Source organism: Notechis scutatus, chromosome 2 (genome assembly GCF_049901735.1).
Source record: "Notechis scutatus isolate UNSWTSFEM ecotype Mainland chromosome 2, rNotScu1.2, whole genome shotgun sequence".
Taxonomy (NCBI): Eukaryota; Metazoa; Chordata; class Lepidosauria; order Squamata; family Elapidae; genus Notechis; species Notechis scutatus.
In genome coordinates this window covers 150,447,295-150,464,848 of record NC_142010.1, presented here as the reverse complement: position 1 = coordinate 150,464,848, position 17,554 = coordinate 150,447,295, and the positions used below count along the sequence as shown (strand labels likewise).

The following is a 17,554-nucleotide window of genomic DNA, read 5'->3' as shown; positions in this document are numbered from 1 at the left end:
ATTTGAATCATCCAATGATGTGTAAACAGCCCTGTTATATAGACTTGGAAGCATTTTTCCTAGTTTTATTTTGGGCTTGGTTTCAGTGCTGAAGATATCCTGGGAGGGCTAAGCAGCTGAGCCTCATCAGGATTGTTGCCAGGGTCTTTCAGGGTCAAGCTGCATTCCTGCTCCTTTCAACAAACTGAGATCAACCTGGGACCAAACAGAAATTGCGTAGGGCTCAGTTACTCTCCCAAGCCCTGGCCAGTAGGTTGATTTCATTCATATATCAAGCCCTGTCATGTTCTGGCCTTTGCAGTTTTTTTTCCCCATTGGCCTGGAGTACACAGCAACCATTCCATTTTGTGTCTAGACAATAATGCTCCGTTCTTCTCTTGCAAATGGAGAGAGGTAGGCCTTCCAGCTAATCCAGGAAGCGAAACACAGGTCACAAGAAAATTTTTATCCTGTAACCTCAGAAAGGGAGTTTCCACGCTCTCGGAATTTGCAGTTTTAAGTTAGAAAAAGGCGCATATTTGTCTGGTTGTCCTCATGCGCCTACAGTTGCGTGGGGGAAAAATGGAAGAATGAAGCAGGCTGCATATGGATACAGCTGGAAGCAATTTCAGCACTTTTTCCACCCCGAAGCAAGATCGACAAGAATAGTTGCAGTTGTCTTTGGGCATGGCCTGGCTGATGCTAATGTTTGTCAGCATCTGGATTCTGGAGGAAAGAATGGGGGTGGGGTGGATGGGTCAAGAAATAAGACTCTGCCTTGGGCAGATCCTTTAAACAGCAAATCTGGGGCAAAATGCTGGTTTTCAATCTTTGTTTTTTTTCCTGCCAATCGATGGCTGTCTTCAGGATGGCATGTGCTTTTTGTTTGGAGTGGATGTGCGCTGAACATGTCCGTGCTGCTGCCTATTGCTCCTCCCACTGTTGTCACCTGATATGAAGGTAGCACGTGCAGCTTATTTCAAAGTATCCATGCATTGGAGTGGGGAAATCTTTTCAGAGGAGAAACTTGCTTTGGGGATGATGGCTGTGGATCTTTTAAATCGTTTTCTGGCTGCCAGTTTAATTTGGCCTTTAGTGCTCGTCACACTAGGGAAAGGCCACTCGCAACTATAGATACCAAGTGGGTCTTCCACCGAAGTCTTTCCGATCTAGGAGGATGGATTTCAAGGTTGTACAGGTAGTCCTCGACTTACGACCACAATTGAGCCCAAAATTTCTGTTGCTAAAGTAAAACGTTTGTTAAGTGATTTTTGCCCCCTAACCCTAACCCTTTCTTGCCACAGTTGTTAAGTGAATCACTATTACCGGTTAAGTTAGCAACACGGTTGTTAAGTGAACCTGTCTTCCCCATTGACTCTGCTTATCAGAAGCCACAAGAAAAAAAAATTTTTTTTTGAAAACATGAAGGAAAGAATGGAAAAGATGGACAATAAAATGGAGAATATCCAACAAATAATAACCAAAAATGAACGACAGATGCAGAAAATAGAAGAGAAATCAGAACAAATGGAGAAGAAGGTGGAAGAGATGGATAAACACTTTGATTATTATTTCCTAAAATGATCTGTACCCAGACAACACACTGTTCAATTGAAACTGGAATTTTTGGATGTTATAAAATAATTAAAAAAAGAAGAAGTTGCAAAAGGTGACTTACATGAACCTGTGACATTACAACCGTGATAAATATGAGTCAGTTGCCAATTGTCTGAATTTGGATCAGGTGACCATTGGGATGCTGCAAAGGCCGTAAGTATGAAAAATTATACAGTAATAAGTCACTTTTTTCAGTGACGTAACTTTGAATGGTCACTAAACGAACCGCTGCATGTCGAGGACTACCTGCATACTGTTTGCTAGTTGGTGAAAGCCACCAGATAACGGGTTCTAATCCTACCTAGGGGATAGCTTATCTAGCTTCTTTGGTCACCCTTTTCTTCACACTGACAGGCAGCACCCCTACAGAGAAGCTGTTGGACTTCTTGGAAACCTCTGTTGGAAACAGGCAATCTGATAAGAATTTCCTGATCCTTGTTACCCAGAGTACATTGATTTGGAAAGAGGGAGGGACAAAAGGAGTTTTGAGAAGTGACCGAAAAAAGAGACATACCTTAATTCTGGATACATAAAAGAGATATTTTAAAGTTCTGAAAGTTTCTTAGGACAATGAAAAGATGAACAGAAATCAAGTTCTGGGACTTTATTTGAAGGGTTAAAAATCAAAATTGTTCAAAAGCACAGGGAAGGAATATATGGTTGGCCTATTAATTCAAGGTTAACATTGATGATTATATCTGATATCCCTTATTTAACATTTTTGATAAGGAACAATAACAAAGTTTTTGGATTTTGTTTTTAGTTTAGAGATGAGTTATGGGGAAAAGAGAGTATATGTTGTATTAAGAAATGGTGATAAGCTAGTAAAATTGTTTATGTTTGCTGGGATGAAGGGGGAAGCTACTTCTTTCCTTCCTTTTTTCTTTTCTTTTTTCATCCTGTTTTTCTTTTTTATATTGTTTGTAGTCTCTATTAGTTTTTACTCTATTTGTAATCCGTAATAAAATTATTTGGAAGAAAAATTTGGAAAGAGGGAGGCGTGGCAGGCCTCAATTGCATCACTAATATTTGTAATAGGAGGGTCAGAAAGACCTTAGTATCCCTCCGCGGAGATCCTAAATGCATGAGATACCAGAAGCCAGTGGCAATCAGCTCTTGTTGGTTTAAAGTTCATAGTCCCCTGACTTTGGCATTTCATTATCAATTTCAATATTTAGGTTAGATGTTTTCTTTGGTAGATTAATCAAACTCAAATTTGGAGGGGCATATTTTCCTGGGAGTAAGCCTTGTTGAAACTCTGTGAGATTTAGTTCCAAGTAAATATTGGTAAGGTTCATTTTTAAATTATTAACATATTTTGGGTAATGTAGCTGAATAGGATGACTGTATCTTCCCTGGGTAAATTAAGACTTCACTTGTTGACAGGCTTATACTACTTTAGCATCTACAGAAATACACCCATATTTCTATGAAGTTTTTCATTAAGCAAACATTCATGAAGTTGGTTAGTAAATGCAGCAATTATTTAAGCAGCTGGTTTGGAAGTAGACCATTTTATGCCCTGGAAAGGAAAGTAGAGCTGAGAAAACTAATCAGAGGGCTTCTCTTATTTGTTTGTATCGCTTAGCTTAAGAGGTTTTTGTGGAACTGGTTGAGACAAAATGCAAACATACCCTTTGATTTATTTTTGACAATGAAAGAGTGTATTTTTGTTTTGTTTTGTTTTGTTTTAGTAAGCATTTGCAAGACAATCATTTCCTGGCTTCCTTTGAAGTTAGCACTGGGCTTACACAATGCAATTTTAGTGATGTGTATAATTTTCTAGAACCAATGGATGCAAAGGGATTTACTTCAGAATAAGAATGCAACTGTTGTATTGTTAATCAGTCCACATATCGGTAGCTTGAACTACCGTTTGCATCCATGCAGACAATTCTTTATATTTTAGCATTTGTTATTGGAAAGTGTCCGATTCCTTTCCAGATTTCAGGGATTTTTTTTTTTAATCACTTGACTTAACAGCTAGATTTGATGTACTCTTGTGCAATCCCCAGACATATAGAAAGTCATATAAGATCTGATATTTGGAGGAGGTAATAGAAATTGGAATCTACATTTGGAAACTACCATGATTTTCTACAATATTGGATTTTATCTTGCTCAGGACTCAAATGTCTTATTACCCTAAAGTACGTAGATTAAAAATTCTCACACTTTCCTGGTCCTGTTTAGCTTGGGTCCATATACAGAGCAAAATAATTATTGTGAAATAAACAGATTTTTATAATAATAGGGTGTGAATGTATAGAAAGAAGTATGATGATGCCATTGCTAATATTGTATGGTAATTAGTGTTTGGATTTGAATGGTGAGGGGGATGCCTGCATGACCTTGAAATCCACCAGGTGAATTAGTCTCAATCATTTTTCTCAGCACAGTCTATTTCATAGTTTTGGTATAAATAAAAGAAAGATGATATGAAAAGATGAACTCACCCCACAAACACACCTGGAGCTCCTTAGAGGAATGATGGAACACAAACTAAATCTCTTATACTTTATGGCTTTACATGGCAATACCACCTCACCATTTTAAGACATAAAACCTGGAGAACCTATGGCTTTCAAATTTTGATGCGCTCACAGCAACTCGTAGCAACCTATGTGTAAACCCATGTCAGCTGTACAAGCTAGAAACTGTAATTCAATAATATTTGAAGTCTTCTGTTTCCTGCCCCTGACTCCCCTTTTACACATGTTTACTGCTAACTACAGTTATAAAATAGAAAGGTGGAATAATTCAGAAAAACAGTTTCTTTTTAATAAGAGATACACACTTCAGTTGATTTCATAAAATTGGCTCTTGGGCAAAAGAGAAAAGACTGAACTGCAATGACAATCCACTTTCTGTAAAACAAAGTCCAGGAGTGAACATGGGATATTTCCTTAGTTGTAATTAACACAAATCTCATGCCCTTCAGGTGTGTTTAAGATATAACTCTTATCAAGGCAGATAAGACAGTAGACTAAATGTAGGAAAATAGCCTGTAACCAGATGTGATTCTTCTTCTGTATTACTTTGCTGCATTTCTTGAAACGTTCACCTAATGTTCACATATTAACTTATTTGGGTTTATTCTAAAACAATTTGCTGGGTCTCACTCAAATTGTTGAGCAAAGAATGTACTGCTATGTACATTCTTCCTGCCTCCTTCAGCTTCCCACCTCTTCCATAGTGTTTCTCTGGTTGCATTAGTTATTGTGAGCATATTTTCAAGTATTTCCTCTGTCTTTGTGTATATAGGGTCCAATTCAAGGTGCTGGTTGTCACCTTCGATGCCTTACATGGCTTGGGGCAGGTAATTTGACCGACTGACTTTTTCTGGTCACATCTACATGACCCACCAGAGCAGGGAGGCAGGGAATGCTATGAGTCTCCTCTAGAGATCTAGAGGGGCCTTCTCTGTGGTAACTCCCTCCCTGTGTAACATCATCTCCACAAAGATTGGCCCCCACTCTGACTCTTTCACAAGACCCTGAAAGACCTGGTTTTGACAACAGGTCTGGGGACCTCAGAATAGAATGGAGCCCATCAAATGACTTATTTGATTGATTGTTGTTGCCAGGGGAGTGGGAGGTTACATAATACACAAATAAATCAATCTCCTTTTGTCAGTAGAACTTCAGAACCAGAAATGCTTTTCACTTGCTCAAATCTCTGCTGAATCCTCCTGTGGTGATTGTTTTGTATTTTGTATTATAGGAAGAAGCCGGCTTACGATAGTACAAACTTGGTGATCCAATCTGCTGCAACAGTGAAAGAAACAACATACTTGTTGTAACAGGATCCTTGGAGTAGCAAAGTCAGATTGTTGTGAGAAAAAACTCATTCTAAAGATTAGTGGTCTGGACATTAATCTGCTAAAAAGGTTTGTGGTTACTTTGCACATCCATCTCCCTTCTGCAGACTTAGTGTCATCATACTGACATTGAGCAATAGTTGTTTCTTAATCTTCTTTTTTAATTCTGAACATATGCAGAAATATTTGACTGAAAAACTGAGAAGTAGCACTTGCTGCAAAATGATAGTTTGAATTGTAGAATCTGAAGAAACTAAGTGATGATTAAAATGCTGGACGTGGACAAGAAGTCTCTGGGTCATATTCCCAGCTGACTCTGAAAGAATATAACTGTTGTAGCCATTAACAGCCTGATAGAAACTCTCCTTCATTTTACTTGTCTGGATAGGCCAGTCTGTCTTCAGATAACCTAGTTGCAAGATCTTAAAAAATTGTTAGTTGTTTTACTTCTGTATTGTACTATTCAGAGATAACATAATTATCTTTTCCATGTATCTCATTCCAGTTTTGCTGTATTTATGTATAATGTGCAACACATAAATAAATGTGATTTTGAGGTAAATTACCTGAAATGCACTCAGTGGTTAGAAATGTCGTCTTTGAGAGGACATTTCAGAAATTTGATACCAGTTGTTTAATTTTTCAAAAGTCATGATTGTACCCAAGGCTGCTTTGAGGGAGGTGGTTCCTATCTATGCCCAATCGTTGCTCTCCTATTATTAGTTAAAAGTAGAATTGTAACTAAATTTCCACACTGGCAGGAATCTTGTTTGTTCGGGACATTGTTCAGAACATTTCTAACTTGTTTTTTTTTTTTTTTCATTATTAAAAACTATTTCAGTTTGGTGTGGACAGATCATTTGAAACATGCCATACATTTATTTTACCTGTTCTGTTGGATAATTTTGTATGTATGCCTACATATGTCTTCTTAAGGATTTCGGCTGAGATCAGTGAGAAAGACCCATGATTTTCTTGAACTTTTCATTTTTGCCTGTTAACTCTTCCTATATATGTTTTGCAATTTGTTCCTCATTTACTTTCTCTGCTGCATATGACATATTTTGGTTACTCTTCAGATGATATAAATCATTCAGCTATATGATTATGCTACTGCACCTTATTATTGCTCATGTTGGGTACTTTTGTACTCAATTTAAGTATTTCATAATCCAATTATTTTTCATTTTGCCTTGTTATCACACAAATTCCCCATTGCCATTGCATTCAATTAACTTCTGTATTTCTCCTGAAACACCCAACTCTCACTTTCATATGGCAAAATAGCAGGAGCATGGTTCTTTATACAGAAAATAAAGCAAATTTTGCCTCTTAAACATTAATTTCTCATATAGATCAGGCTGCCTTTCTACTGATACTGTACATCTTAACATTTCTCTATCCATTTCCCATGTTTTGTGAACATTCTATCAGTATACATCTATTTATTCTAATTTATCAGTGCAATTATTCAGTTCTGTCACCTCTCTCAAACATAGCTACTACGTTTTTTTATAATACATTTTTTAGATCCATGCTCTGTACTGCATCATACAATCTGTTGGACACTCGTAAATAATTTAGGTTCTGAACCAAACACAGGGCAAAAAATTGGGAAGATAAGAAAATGGAAATGTTCCGTGTGTTTCTGTTTGTCTGTATGCATGTGTGTGCCAATGAAACAAAAGGAAATAATCTTTCTGGCCCTTCAGTTAGAAGTTATTGGATACTGCTATTTTTGGTTTCCGATCATTTCCGATCATAGCTGACAGTCATCTTTTGCATGGGTTTCCTTGAGGGATTGCAATCAGAGGCTAAAAGATTTTTCCGTGGCCTAAAGATAAGTCTTTATCGCTTTATAATGTTTGCAAATCAGGATGATATTTCAGACCTCGAAATGGGATGAAGATTGTAGGGATGGCAGTGTTGTGCTGTGGTGAAATGACATTCTAGTCATGTTTGGCTGTTGATCAAGAGTCCCCAGTTGTGTGCACAACGAGTCTATCCTTTGTGGATGGGCTAGATGTACTTAATTTCAATCCAATTCATTAGTAGTTAGAAAAGGACTGACATATTTCCTTTGCGGTAAGATCTGAACTCACAGTTTGCTTAATTGTGAGTTATTAAAGAAGACATGGTTGGCTGCATTCACTCATACTAAGCCACAGGTTTGCAAACCATACTGGTGTTGCAAGCAGGGTTTAGACAACTCTTGATCAAGAACAAAACCACATTAAGGCTCTGTGCATTATGTAAATCTGCTATTATCATTACTAACTACAATTAATATCAATCATAGTGTTTAAAAACTCTGGGTAAAATGCTTAAAAACTTGAAGTCAAGGCAAGCCTCATACAAAATACCATTAAACTTAATGACATAATTTTTAATCTTACACATAATTCTCTTAAGAAGAAGCCACTCCGAACACAATTGAACTTAAGTAAACATATTCAAGTAGCACTATAAGTCACGGTTATGCTCGTGGTTTGTTCACCAATAGGAAGGATGAAAGAAGTTCACAAACCAGTAGCCCACTGGTGTCCCATTTCTGTGGCTGAAAGATGGACGATTAGTTTTATTTCATATTTCAGAAAGGAAACAGCATAAAGCCCAGCTATAGCTAATATTAAATTCTTAATTTTTCTTTCCAGGCATCTTATTATTATTATTTCCTTCCCACCCCTTTTACTTTAGGAGTGTCCTGGGAACAGGTTTTTGTGGGTTGCATGCATTTTTGTAGTCAACCACATCAGGCCAATTTTTCCTTTTGCCCAGGCTCCAACTCCTGTGTTCCATCTTAGGTGTGTTTCTGGCATAGGATTTCCCAAACCGTGAGGTATACCTCCCTTGGGAGGTGCAGGCAGAATCTAGGGGAGAGGTAAAGAACCTTTCATCTACATTGTTACAATAAATCCAACATTCCTATAGTTTCTTTGTATTGTTTTCATTGTTCCTTTGTGTTCTGTTTTTTTTTTTGTGTTCGGATGGTTAGGTGTGTACTTTAAGATTACACTAAAAGGAGGGGTGATGGCAAAAAGTTTAGGAACCCCTGACCTGAAATCACAAGTGACACGACCAAATGGAAACACCAGGCGAAAGCTGGGACACCAAGTCAGCTGTGTATGCAGGACAATTACCCTTGGTTACTTAACCATGGTTAACCCATCGCCTGGGTTAATAAATGATTAACCCAACATACTGAACAACAAACTAATCAAGGGGGCTAATTTCACATAGTTCATTGAGCCTCAAATCAGCCACCCTTTGTTATGGAAAGAACATACCACTGGACCGTAAACTGTATGCAGCTTTTGCATTCGCCCCCTTTCATGCCATAGTAAGGACAGCAACCTTCCCAGTTTTGCAGCATTGGATAAGTTGGCTGGAATGGCAGTAAGTTTCACAATATTTAGAGGTCATGGGTTCTCAACAGTTGCTGTTTTTTTTGTACCTCCCACAGCTTGAAAGAAGAACTGAGAAATACAGTCACGGTTATTACTCCCAGCGGTGGTGAGGCCCATCGGCTCATCCCACCAGGATAGAAAGCTCTTGTTCTATGTTTTCTGTGGGAATATATCTCCAAGGGAAGGATGCAGTTAATGATCAAGGCACCAGTCAGGCATCTCCATTTGCATTTTTGCCCCACCCAGCCTTCTCTCAGCTTTTCCCAGGTGGCACATTTAACCCTTGGGCTCCTGGGTCCCAGAGACAGGTGTGTCTCTGTATTTTCTTTTTTGAACCTTTCCTTCTTTCTTTATTTCCATTAGCATTGGTGGGAGCTCTCTTCCAGACAGCTAGAAGTTGGGAGGGATTCATTAGGTTACTGTGGAGTGGGATGAAAGTTAAAGTTCTCATTTACCTGACACCTCTGGTTTGGGTAGCAATACGAAAATGTAAGCGTGCATTTAACATTACATGCTTGATCAAGGATTGAGTAATTTCACCTTCCCCATTCCCATTCCCTCAGGAAACCTAACCAAAAATATTTCGCTGCAGAGAGGCCTGTTGCTATTCTCAGTTTAAGTGGGTTAGCAATCTGAGGCTTCTGTACAATTTGCCTGGGAGACATACACTACGGGCTGGTTGGTTTTTAAAATTTGCAGAATTGGGTAAAATCTTTGTTGACTTCAGCTTGTAATGTAACTAAGAGACCTAAGAAGTATATTGCTGGATGGGGTGGTGGGAACAAGGCAGCCTTTTATGTTAATTAGGTTTATGGTGGAGAATGTCTTCTTGTATGGTGCCTGCTTATTCAGATCTGCACCAGGTTGAGAAAGGTGGAAGAGTGGATGAAACGCTCTAACGTTTCTGAATAAGAAGGTAGCTCTGCAAATTTGGGGATCATTTTATCTGTGCATCTAGGAGTGAATTTTCTTCCCTGGATAAGGCTGGGTCAACGACACTTCAGTAAATCTGTGGTGTGAATGCAACTGTTGTGTTCATTACACATGTTACTGCGTCTTTTCCCCCCAGTGATTTCCCTTCCTTCCTCCCCCACAGTCCTCAGACAAAACTACAACAAAATACATCTTCTCTCAAGCCAGACTCTTTGAGGAAGAGGAGAAATGGGTTATGTGCTTTCCCCCTGTGGGTTTTAGTGCTTTTTTCTCTCTCTTACCTTAGTGTATAATGGTCATTGTTAGGGGAGGAAGGCTGATAGAGCAGTTGGTACACCACCCAGTACGTGAGGGAGTACGGGAGTACGTGCCATCTTTCTTGGGAGTAGCATGCAGATGTGTGAAAACGCTTAGGGAAGCAGCCTGCCAACTTAATGCTTAAAGGTGTGGGTGGGAGAAGGAACAGGCTAACATCCTTCCTCGCCTACCCTCTGTCAGGACAGACTCCCCCCCAGGCATGGGGTTGGAACCGCTGCATGTTTCTTGGCGTGCCTTTTCATTAGAGTGGCAAAACTATTCTGGCGGTGCCTCCCTTCCCCTCCCCCATCCACACCCTTCCTGTAGCTGGGAGTAGAATATTTGGATTCTCAGGACTACCTAATCCCAGCCCCTTACCCCCTCCCCCACTCCCAGTATTATTGAGTGCTGCTTGTTGAAGTCTTCTCCGTGTCCTCAGGTATCCTGCTGAACCAAGTGTATTGCTCTTGCTGCTGCTGGCGGTTTACTGAAAGCGTTGCCCACATCCGTGAGCAAACACCCCACCGACTGCGAAGATGGAACTGCAAAAAATGGGAAGCGAGGTTGGCACCGAAAGATTCAACGGTACAATACCTGACAGTGACAAAGCAGCTGTCCTGGAGGATGGGTGAGTCTTTGGTAGGAGTGACAGAGAAATCTGTTGGGAATACACCCTCTGTGGCGTAACAGTTTAATATGTTAGGGATTGGGACCAGGAGACCAAGTTCCCACTTGACTGTAAAACTGACCCTCTGACTTCAGACCCATCATATTCTCTCAGCCCTGCCTACCTCACACTCTGGGGGATAAAATAAGGGGGAGACTCTATATATATATACACCGCACTGAGCTCCCAGTGAAAAGGTGAGGTATTAATGCAATAAATATACGTACAGGGAGTCCTCGCTTGCCATGGTGATTGGGCCTGGCAATTCCATTGCTAAGTGATGGGGTCATAAAATACAGCATCTCGTCTCTGTGCCAACTTACAGTGGCAGCTGTGGCAGTCCCAGTTACTGTGAATCCAGCATGGTTGCGGTCTCCCACAGACAGATGATCACCATTTACGACCTCTGGTTGGCTTCCCCTTTGACTTTGCTTTTCAGAAGCCAGCGGTGAAGCTCACAATTAACCATGGGATGCTGTGACATAATTATGAGCTGGCTGCCAAAAGCCCAAACTGCCATCACATGACTGTGGGGACACTGCAACAGCCGCAATAATGAGGACTTCAATCCGTGCCTTCATAACTAGTTGCTGAACGAGTGGTTGTATAGTGAAAATGAACCGAATGTACAACTTTGCAAGTTTTGCGAATCGAGGCATGCATTTATATTCCTGCAGCGTCTGCACATTGCAGAAGAGAGTCGTGGCTTAGAAATACAGCACAAAAGACAAAGATTATTGCAGGGAAAGATGAGCAGTTCACACATGAAAGGGCAACAACAAGAAACAACATAAAATATTAATTATAATTAATAAACCCAATACTTGTGGAATTTATATCTATATATTAGGAAAATTTGTGTAAATTGTGAATTTTAGGAGAAATTTGCATAATAATTGTATATATGCTTTTATGCAGCCTTCAAAACAAATACAAGTACGGTCGATATAGAAATGGAGCAGAAAAAAAAGAGAAAAATATATTCTAATTTTGGAAGTTATAAAGAAGAGAAGGTTGGGCATGCAGAATTGGGCAGCGTATGAGAAAGATGGAAATTAACTGAGCAGGCAGAATCGAAGCCAGAAAAGCAGGAATTCAGGTTAGGCAAAGAGACATCAGAGTAGTTCCCCCACATAGGGAAAAATATTTCTGTAATAAAAAGCCCTGGAGGTAATATAGAAAGATGCAGATTGAGAAGCAACTATTTCTAGTGGCAAAATTAATACACAGATCATCAGTCTCTTCTCCAAAATTTTAGAAACTACTCCGCCAGCAGCAAACAAACACACACATTTCTTAGTTCTATGTTCTGTCAAGCTTCCAATTCAGGACTATTTTTTATTTTCAGTTAAACTACCTAGAACTACCCAGTTCCCACCTAGACGGTAAGATGTACCATAGAGATAATACTATTAGAGGTCGTTAGCTTCATCAGGTGCTCTCCTGTGTTCTTTCTTTGCACTGGCTTCAGGGAGCACCATTTTGCATAATCAACAGGTACCTTCAGTAACAAGGGTACCAAAATTTCAGTTGTTTATTAAGTCCAGAAATTAATGGCAGGTATACATTTGAAAAAATATTTTTCATGCTCTAGATTTGCCACTGGACAACTAAATGGTAAGTGTAAGTAGTCATACAGACTCTGATATCAGGTTTGATATATGGAAATGTCATTAAAAAACAAACCCCAACAAAATCAGAACACAGAACCAGGGGGAAAAAAAGACCAGAACACATCCTCTCCAGCATCCAACACCCAGATATGCAAGTATTAACACCAGATACAATCAAGCAGAAATTGATACCCTAATCAAGGGACTATCAAGAAGACTACACTCCTACCAACGCTGACAGAGCAAGCTATTTTACATCAACTGACTAGCACTGATGATGTTACTTAGTTGGGTAATGAATTATCTGCAAGCAAACGACCAAGCTCAGAGAGCACCAGGGATGCCACAGTTCAATCCTGAGCTGCGTACTGTATATTCTCTTATGTTGGAAATGTATGCTGCTGTGAGACTTGGTGATAATCTTTACATCTGTTTAGAGTAGATTCATAAACTAGCTATGATGGCTAAGCAGAGCCTCCGTTTGAGAGGAAGCAAGTCTTATCCTGTGGAAGTTAATTGTAGAATTGCATAGACCTTTTATCTCATCTATTGAGACTTCTTTGAGAGGCAGAGTGAAAGCTCACTGCTGGGATGACACAGTCTTGGTTGATACAGAACATGCTGGAGGCTTCTTTGCATAGCTCATAATCTATATCCCCTCAGTACATGAAACCATTTTGGGAAAAATGGATTTGCTGCAAGTCCATTCCCACAGCAGCCTCTGACCATGCTGGGAGATACCGGAGGCTATAGAGGGCTTGGGTAGACATTTCCTTGTATGAATGGCAGTTCAGTTTAGGCTTCAAACTTTGACTGCCCAGTCTGGCATAATTTAAGTCAATGATTGATAATGTTAGTTTCTTCTCCCTTCACAGTCACACACAGACACACCCGTCTAGCCATTAAGCAATAGTAAGAAAGACTTATCACTAAAAGGTTTGGGATTACTGTGCTTTCTGTCTCATGTCATTGGCTGTTAGGGATTTTGGGAATTAGTCCAACAGATCTGTAGGGCACCAGACTGGGGAAGGCTGGTCTAGCTGTTCCCAATTCAGGATAGTTGTTACAACCCAACATAGTAATTATCTCCAAATATTTGAAGCAAAGGCTTGGTAATAATTTAATTCATTAATATTAACACACTGGCTTCATTGTATAGTTACATCAGAATTTGGCAAGAGAGTCAAGATTGCCAAATATATATATATATAATTTTAAATTAACACATTTATTTATTAGAACAACCAGACAATATGTCAATCACATTAATAGTTCAATACGTATGCTAAGTACAATAACACATGATGGTTTTATCTACTTTGTTTCCTCTCTTTTCATTTCCTTTCTTCTCCATCTTGACTTGACACTTTAATTAGAACACAGCATAACCTGTATAATATTTGGCTTGAGCCATTGATTTGTGATGCTAAACAGATGCAGTTCTGGTATAGGACTCCACTGACCTTTTCTACTTCTTCCATTTCAGGTATGAGGAAGAGGAACGTATTTCAGCAGAACAAGATGGCTTCTTGCCTAATGCTGCCAGCAAGAAATTCAGCCAATTCACTGATGTAGGTGATGATGTCATCAAATATCTCCAACTCAGCTGTGTCCACAGGGAGTGCAGAATTGTGACAGAGGGATTAACTCTTTTATGTGTACTAATAAAGGAGAATAATTGTAATTCAGGGTTGACATGAGCGGTCCTTGGTGCTCTCTGAGCTTGGTTGTTTTCTTGTAGACATTTCATTACCCAAACTAGGTAACATCATCAGTGCTAGTCAAACACTGTGCTAGTGTTAGCACTGATCAGTCCAGCAAGCACCAAGGGCCCATCTCTTATATGTGCAACATGATGTTGCATGCACATTCTGTACAAAAGGGCCGAGCTTGCAGTAGGATGGCATGACAGTACTTTCCTCATGAAAGCAACCAGTTCCTGTTTATTCCCATTCCTCTACTTACCATTGAAAGTAAAATTCAAATGTCTCAGCTATTTCTTAATGCAGTTTGCAAATGTCTACCAATCCAGCATGACCTAATGAAGCAGGATTGAAGAATTTTCCTTGTACAAGTGTCATTTTTTTTTTCACGGGTGGTGGTGGTGGAATGTCATTGCACAACTGTTGCATTGAGACATAAGATCTGGCTTCCAGAATATCTCAGGCTTCTGGATGTTGCCCGATGTGTGATGTTTCTTCTTGTTAGCATGCATATTATATTATCATGTAGGTATTTTAGAAGTATTACCTCATTATGTTTTATTATCTATTTATATCATGGCCACCTATATTTATAATTTCCATCAAGGCTTAACCGGCCCCACCTTTATAGACTTCTCTTATCTCCTGGTTCTTTTTCATTTGACTGTCATTGCTTCCTTCTGTTCACACTGAATCATCTCTTCTTTTGAGAACCATCTTTTGTTGTGTCTTCATTCTGGTATGTTCCCACAGACCTGAGTCAAATGCAGACATTCAAAAATATATGGCATAATGTATAAAACTGTAAGAATCAGACTGGTACAGTGCAATATGTTGGTCATTGTATAATAATTGGTAACTTTTTAGGGACACTCATGCAGGCCAGGTGTTCTGCCACTTCAACTTTCTTTTCTGGATTACCCTTGGATATTTAATGATTGGTATCATTTTTCCCCTTCAGCCTCATGTATTATACCGGTATTTCTATTAGGATTAGTGTTTTGTTTTCCCTATGGCCCAAAGGCTATTTTCCACCCAATTTCTGAAATTCGGTTTTTGTTTCTTTTCTTAAATCTTGGTTGCAGTTTGAGGGAAAGACTTCGTTTGGGATGTCAGTCTTTAATCTGAGCAACGCCATCATGGGGAGTGGCATCCTGGGCCTGGCCTATGCCATGAGGAATACGGGAATCACCCTCTTTGTGTGAGTGTAACTCCCACAGCTTGGTACCCAGGGGGAAAAAAATCCACAATCCAAGGGGGAGGAAGCAAGTAGAAATTCAGCCACAGTTTCCACCTGTGGGTCTGCTGCTGGATGGATTGTAAGAACTAATTCCCAAGCAGGGATTGGATAGAATTGGTGAATTCAAGTATGGTTGGGCTAGAATTCAGTCCAGATGAGGATTGGAAAGAGTTCTCTTTGTCTCCATAGAAGAGGCATTCCAGAGTTGGTCCATTTCTGTGAAAGAAGCATTGGGTTGACATTCATTGTTGTCCTTCTTCCAGGATCCTTTTGATCTGCATTGCTTTGCTCTCCTCCTATTCCATTCATCTGCTGCTGAAGTGTGCTGGAGTTGTTGGTGAGTCACAGTTCAGGAGATTCCATAGTGTTTGTTATGCGCCACAGGGTAAGACCCTGGCCATAGCCATACTGCTCATTGGGGGTAGAAACAGAACTAATACAATACAGGGGTGCCTTTTATTAAGGGATTTCAGAGAGGTGTTCAACAGTTTTTGCTATTCTTAGAATCTATGCCTTCTCTCAATTTGGATCATTAAAAGTCTTGTCCTCCAAGGACTGTGGCCTAACAAGAATTAGTGCAGGCTGTAGATGCCTTGAAACTTGGTTTTGAAATTGATCAGTGGGCCATGCAGGAAGCTGGACTGGCATTCAAAGATGGCTCTTTTTGTTGCACAGACAGATTGTGGTTGAAGAGCACAACTTGTCCTTAGGTCATCATTATTACCAAGGAGCTGCATGCTTTTTTTTAACTCTCAATACATTGAGGAATGTGTCAATTCCTACTGGAACTGGATTGATGAGCGTGTTGACTGCTAGCATGAAAGGAGCATAATTTTGAACAGTGGTTAAGATGAATAGACTGGTAGTGTTATCACCCTAGAATGATAAACCAACCTTATCTGAACCCTTTCTCTCTTTCTCCTATTTAGGAATTAGAGCATATGAACAGCTGGGATTGAAGGCCTTTGGCCATGGGGGCAAAGTGGTGGCTGCTGTCATAATCTCAATACACAACATAGGAGGTAAGGTTTCCCACTTCGCTGTTGTATCAGAAAGGGGAAACAAAGTGGTGTATACATTTGCTTCTGATAGTTGGAGGTGTGTATGAAGTTCAATGAAGAAGACTGAGCAAAGGACTGGGGCATTGTGATCTTGACTTCTATAAACTGATGGCGATGATGATTTGTGACCAATATCCAGTGTTCATCCTGAGGATAAGAGTGGGCAATCAAATGCCACCTTACTGTTTTCACTCTTCCCCAAAAAAGAAATTCATGAGATCCTGACAGCTTTCTCTTTTCACAGCTATGTCCAGTTACTTGTTCATTGTTAAATCTGAACTGCCACTTGTGATCCAAACCTTCTTAGGGCTGACAGCAAACAATGGGTAAGCAAAACTCCCTGCTCTTCTTGCTCCTGATTGCATTCTGACTGAAATTACACAGAACAGATGAAAATGCAGCAGTTCCTCAATAAGGGGGGGAGGGGAGAAAGAAAGAAAGAAAGAAAGAAAGAAAGTAAGAAAGAAAGAAAGAAAGAAAGAAAGAAAGAAAGAAAGAAAGAAAGAAAGAAAGAAAGCCAGCCAGCTGAATTATACCAATCTCCCCATATTTGACATTCTATTCGTTGGAATATAATTTACATCATCTCAAGTCAACATAGATAGTGCTAGTGGAAGTTGTAATCTATATTAGAGGAGGTTAAATAAAATGCTTGCCTACAAAAAGAATGACAAAGAAACCTACAGGTAGTTTCTATTGTTTTGGTATTTTTCAGGGTTACGTGGTTAGGCATTGCTGCTATCCTTGGGCATTCTTCATGCTAAGTCTAGGGTGATTTCCAGTTGAAAACTTTCTGGATTTTGACAGTGTCCAGCACAGTTTTAATTATTCACCAAACATGCTTAACCTGTTCACTGAGTTGATCCATTTATTGTGTTTGCAACATGCATTGAACATAAACTCTCTAAATAGGTTGGATTCAGATAATATATTAAGGCACCGGAAAACTGAACAAGATTAATTCTAATCAAGTGTAGCATATTGGATGAATGGTTCTACTATCTGAACTAGTTAAGTGAGTTTTGTGACCTCTAGATAAAACCCAACCAGATCCACGATTATTTCAGGACTTGTCTTGAACTCTTAATGATATTTCCTTATGGCCATTGTGACTTAAAATGAAATTAGAGATGGAATATATATGAGGATCACGGCTCTTTCCCTCCTCCTTTTTCACTCTGACACAGCCCTTTTTTTTCCAGAGCTGTTCTAAGGGG

The 17,554-nt window shown here is 39.5% G+C and overlaps 1 protein-coding gene across 4 annotated transcripts in view; it reads left to right on the top strand.

The window, feature by feature from the left end:
* SLC38A5 (solute carrier family 38 member 5) overlaps positions 1-17,554 on the top strand; it is a 38,568-nt gene that overhangs the window by 4,771 nt on the left and 16,243 nt on the right. For 2 of the 4 annotated variants that reach the window (XM_087956709.1, XM_087956710.1), the window contains exons 2-9: positions 847-939; positions 5,320-5,485; positions 10,493-10,681; positions 13,820-13,904; positions 15,122-15,237; positions 15,540-15,613; positions 16,206-16,298; positions 16,582-16,663. In XM_087956709.1, coding sequence (XP_087812835.1) covers positions 10,590-10,681; positions 13,820-13,904; positions 15,122-15,237; positions 15,540-15,613; positions 16,206-16,298; positions 16,582-16,663 — 542 coding nt within the window. In that variant the 5' untranslated portion in view covers positions 847-939; positions 5,320-5,485; positions 10,493-10,589. The remainder of the gene's footprint in view (positions 1-846; positions 940-5,319; positions 5,486-10,492; positions 10,682-13,819; positions 13,905-15,121; positions 15,238-15,539; positions 15,614-16,205; positions 16,299-16,581; positions 16,664-17,554) is intronic. The other 2 variants (XM_026676345.2, XM_026676347.2) reach the window with 1 other exon arrangement.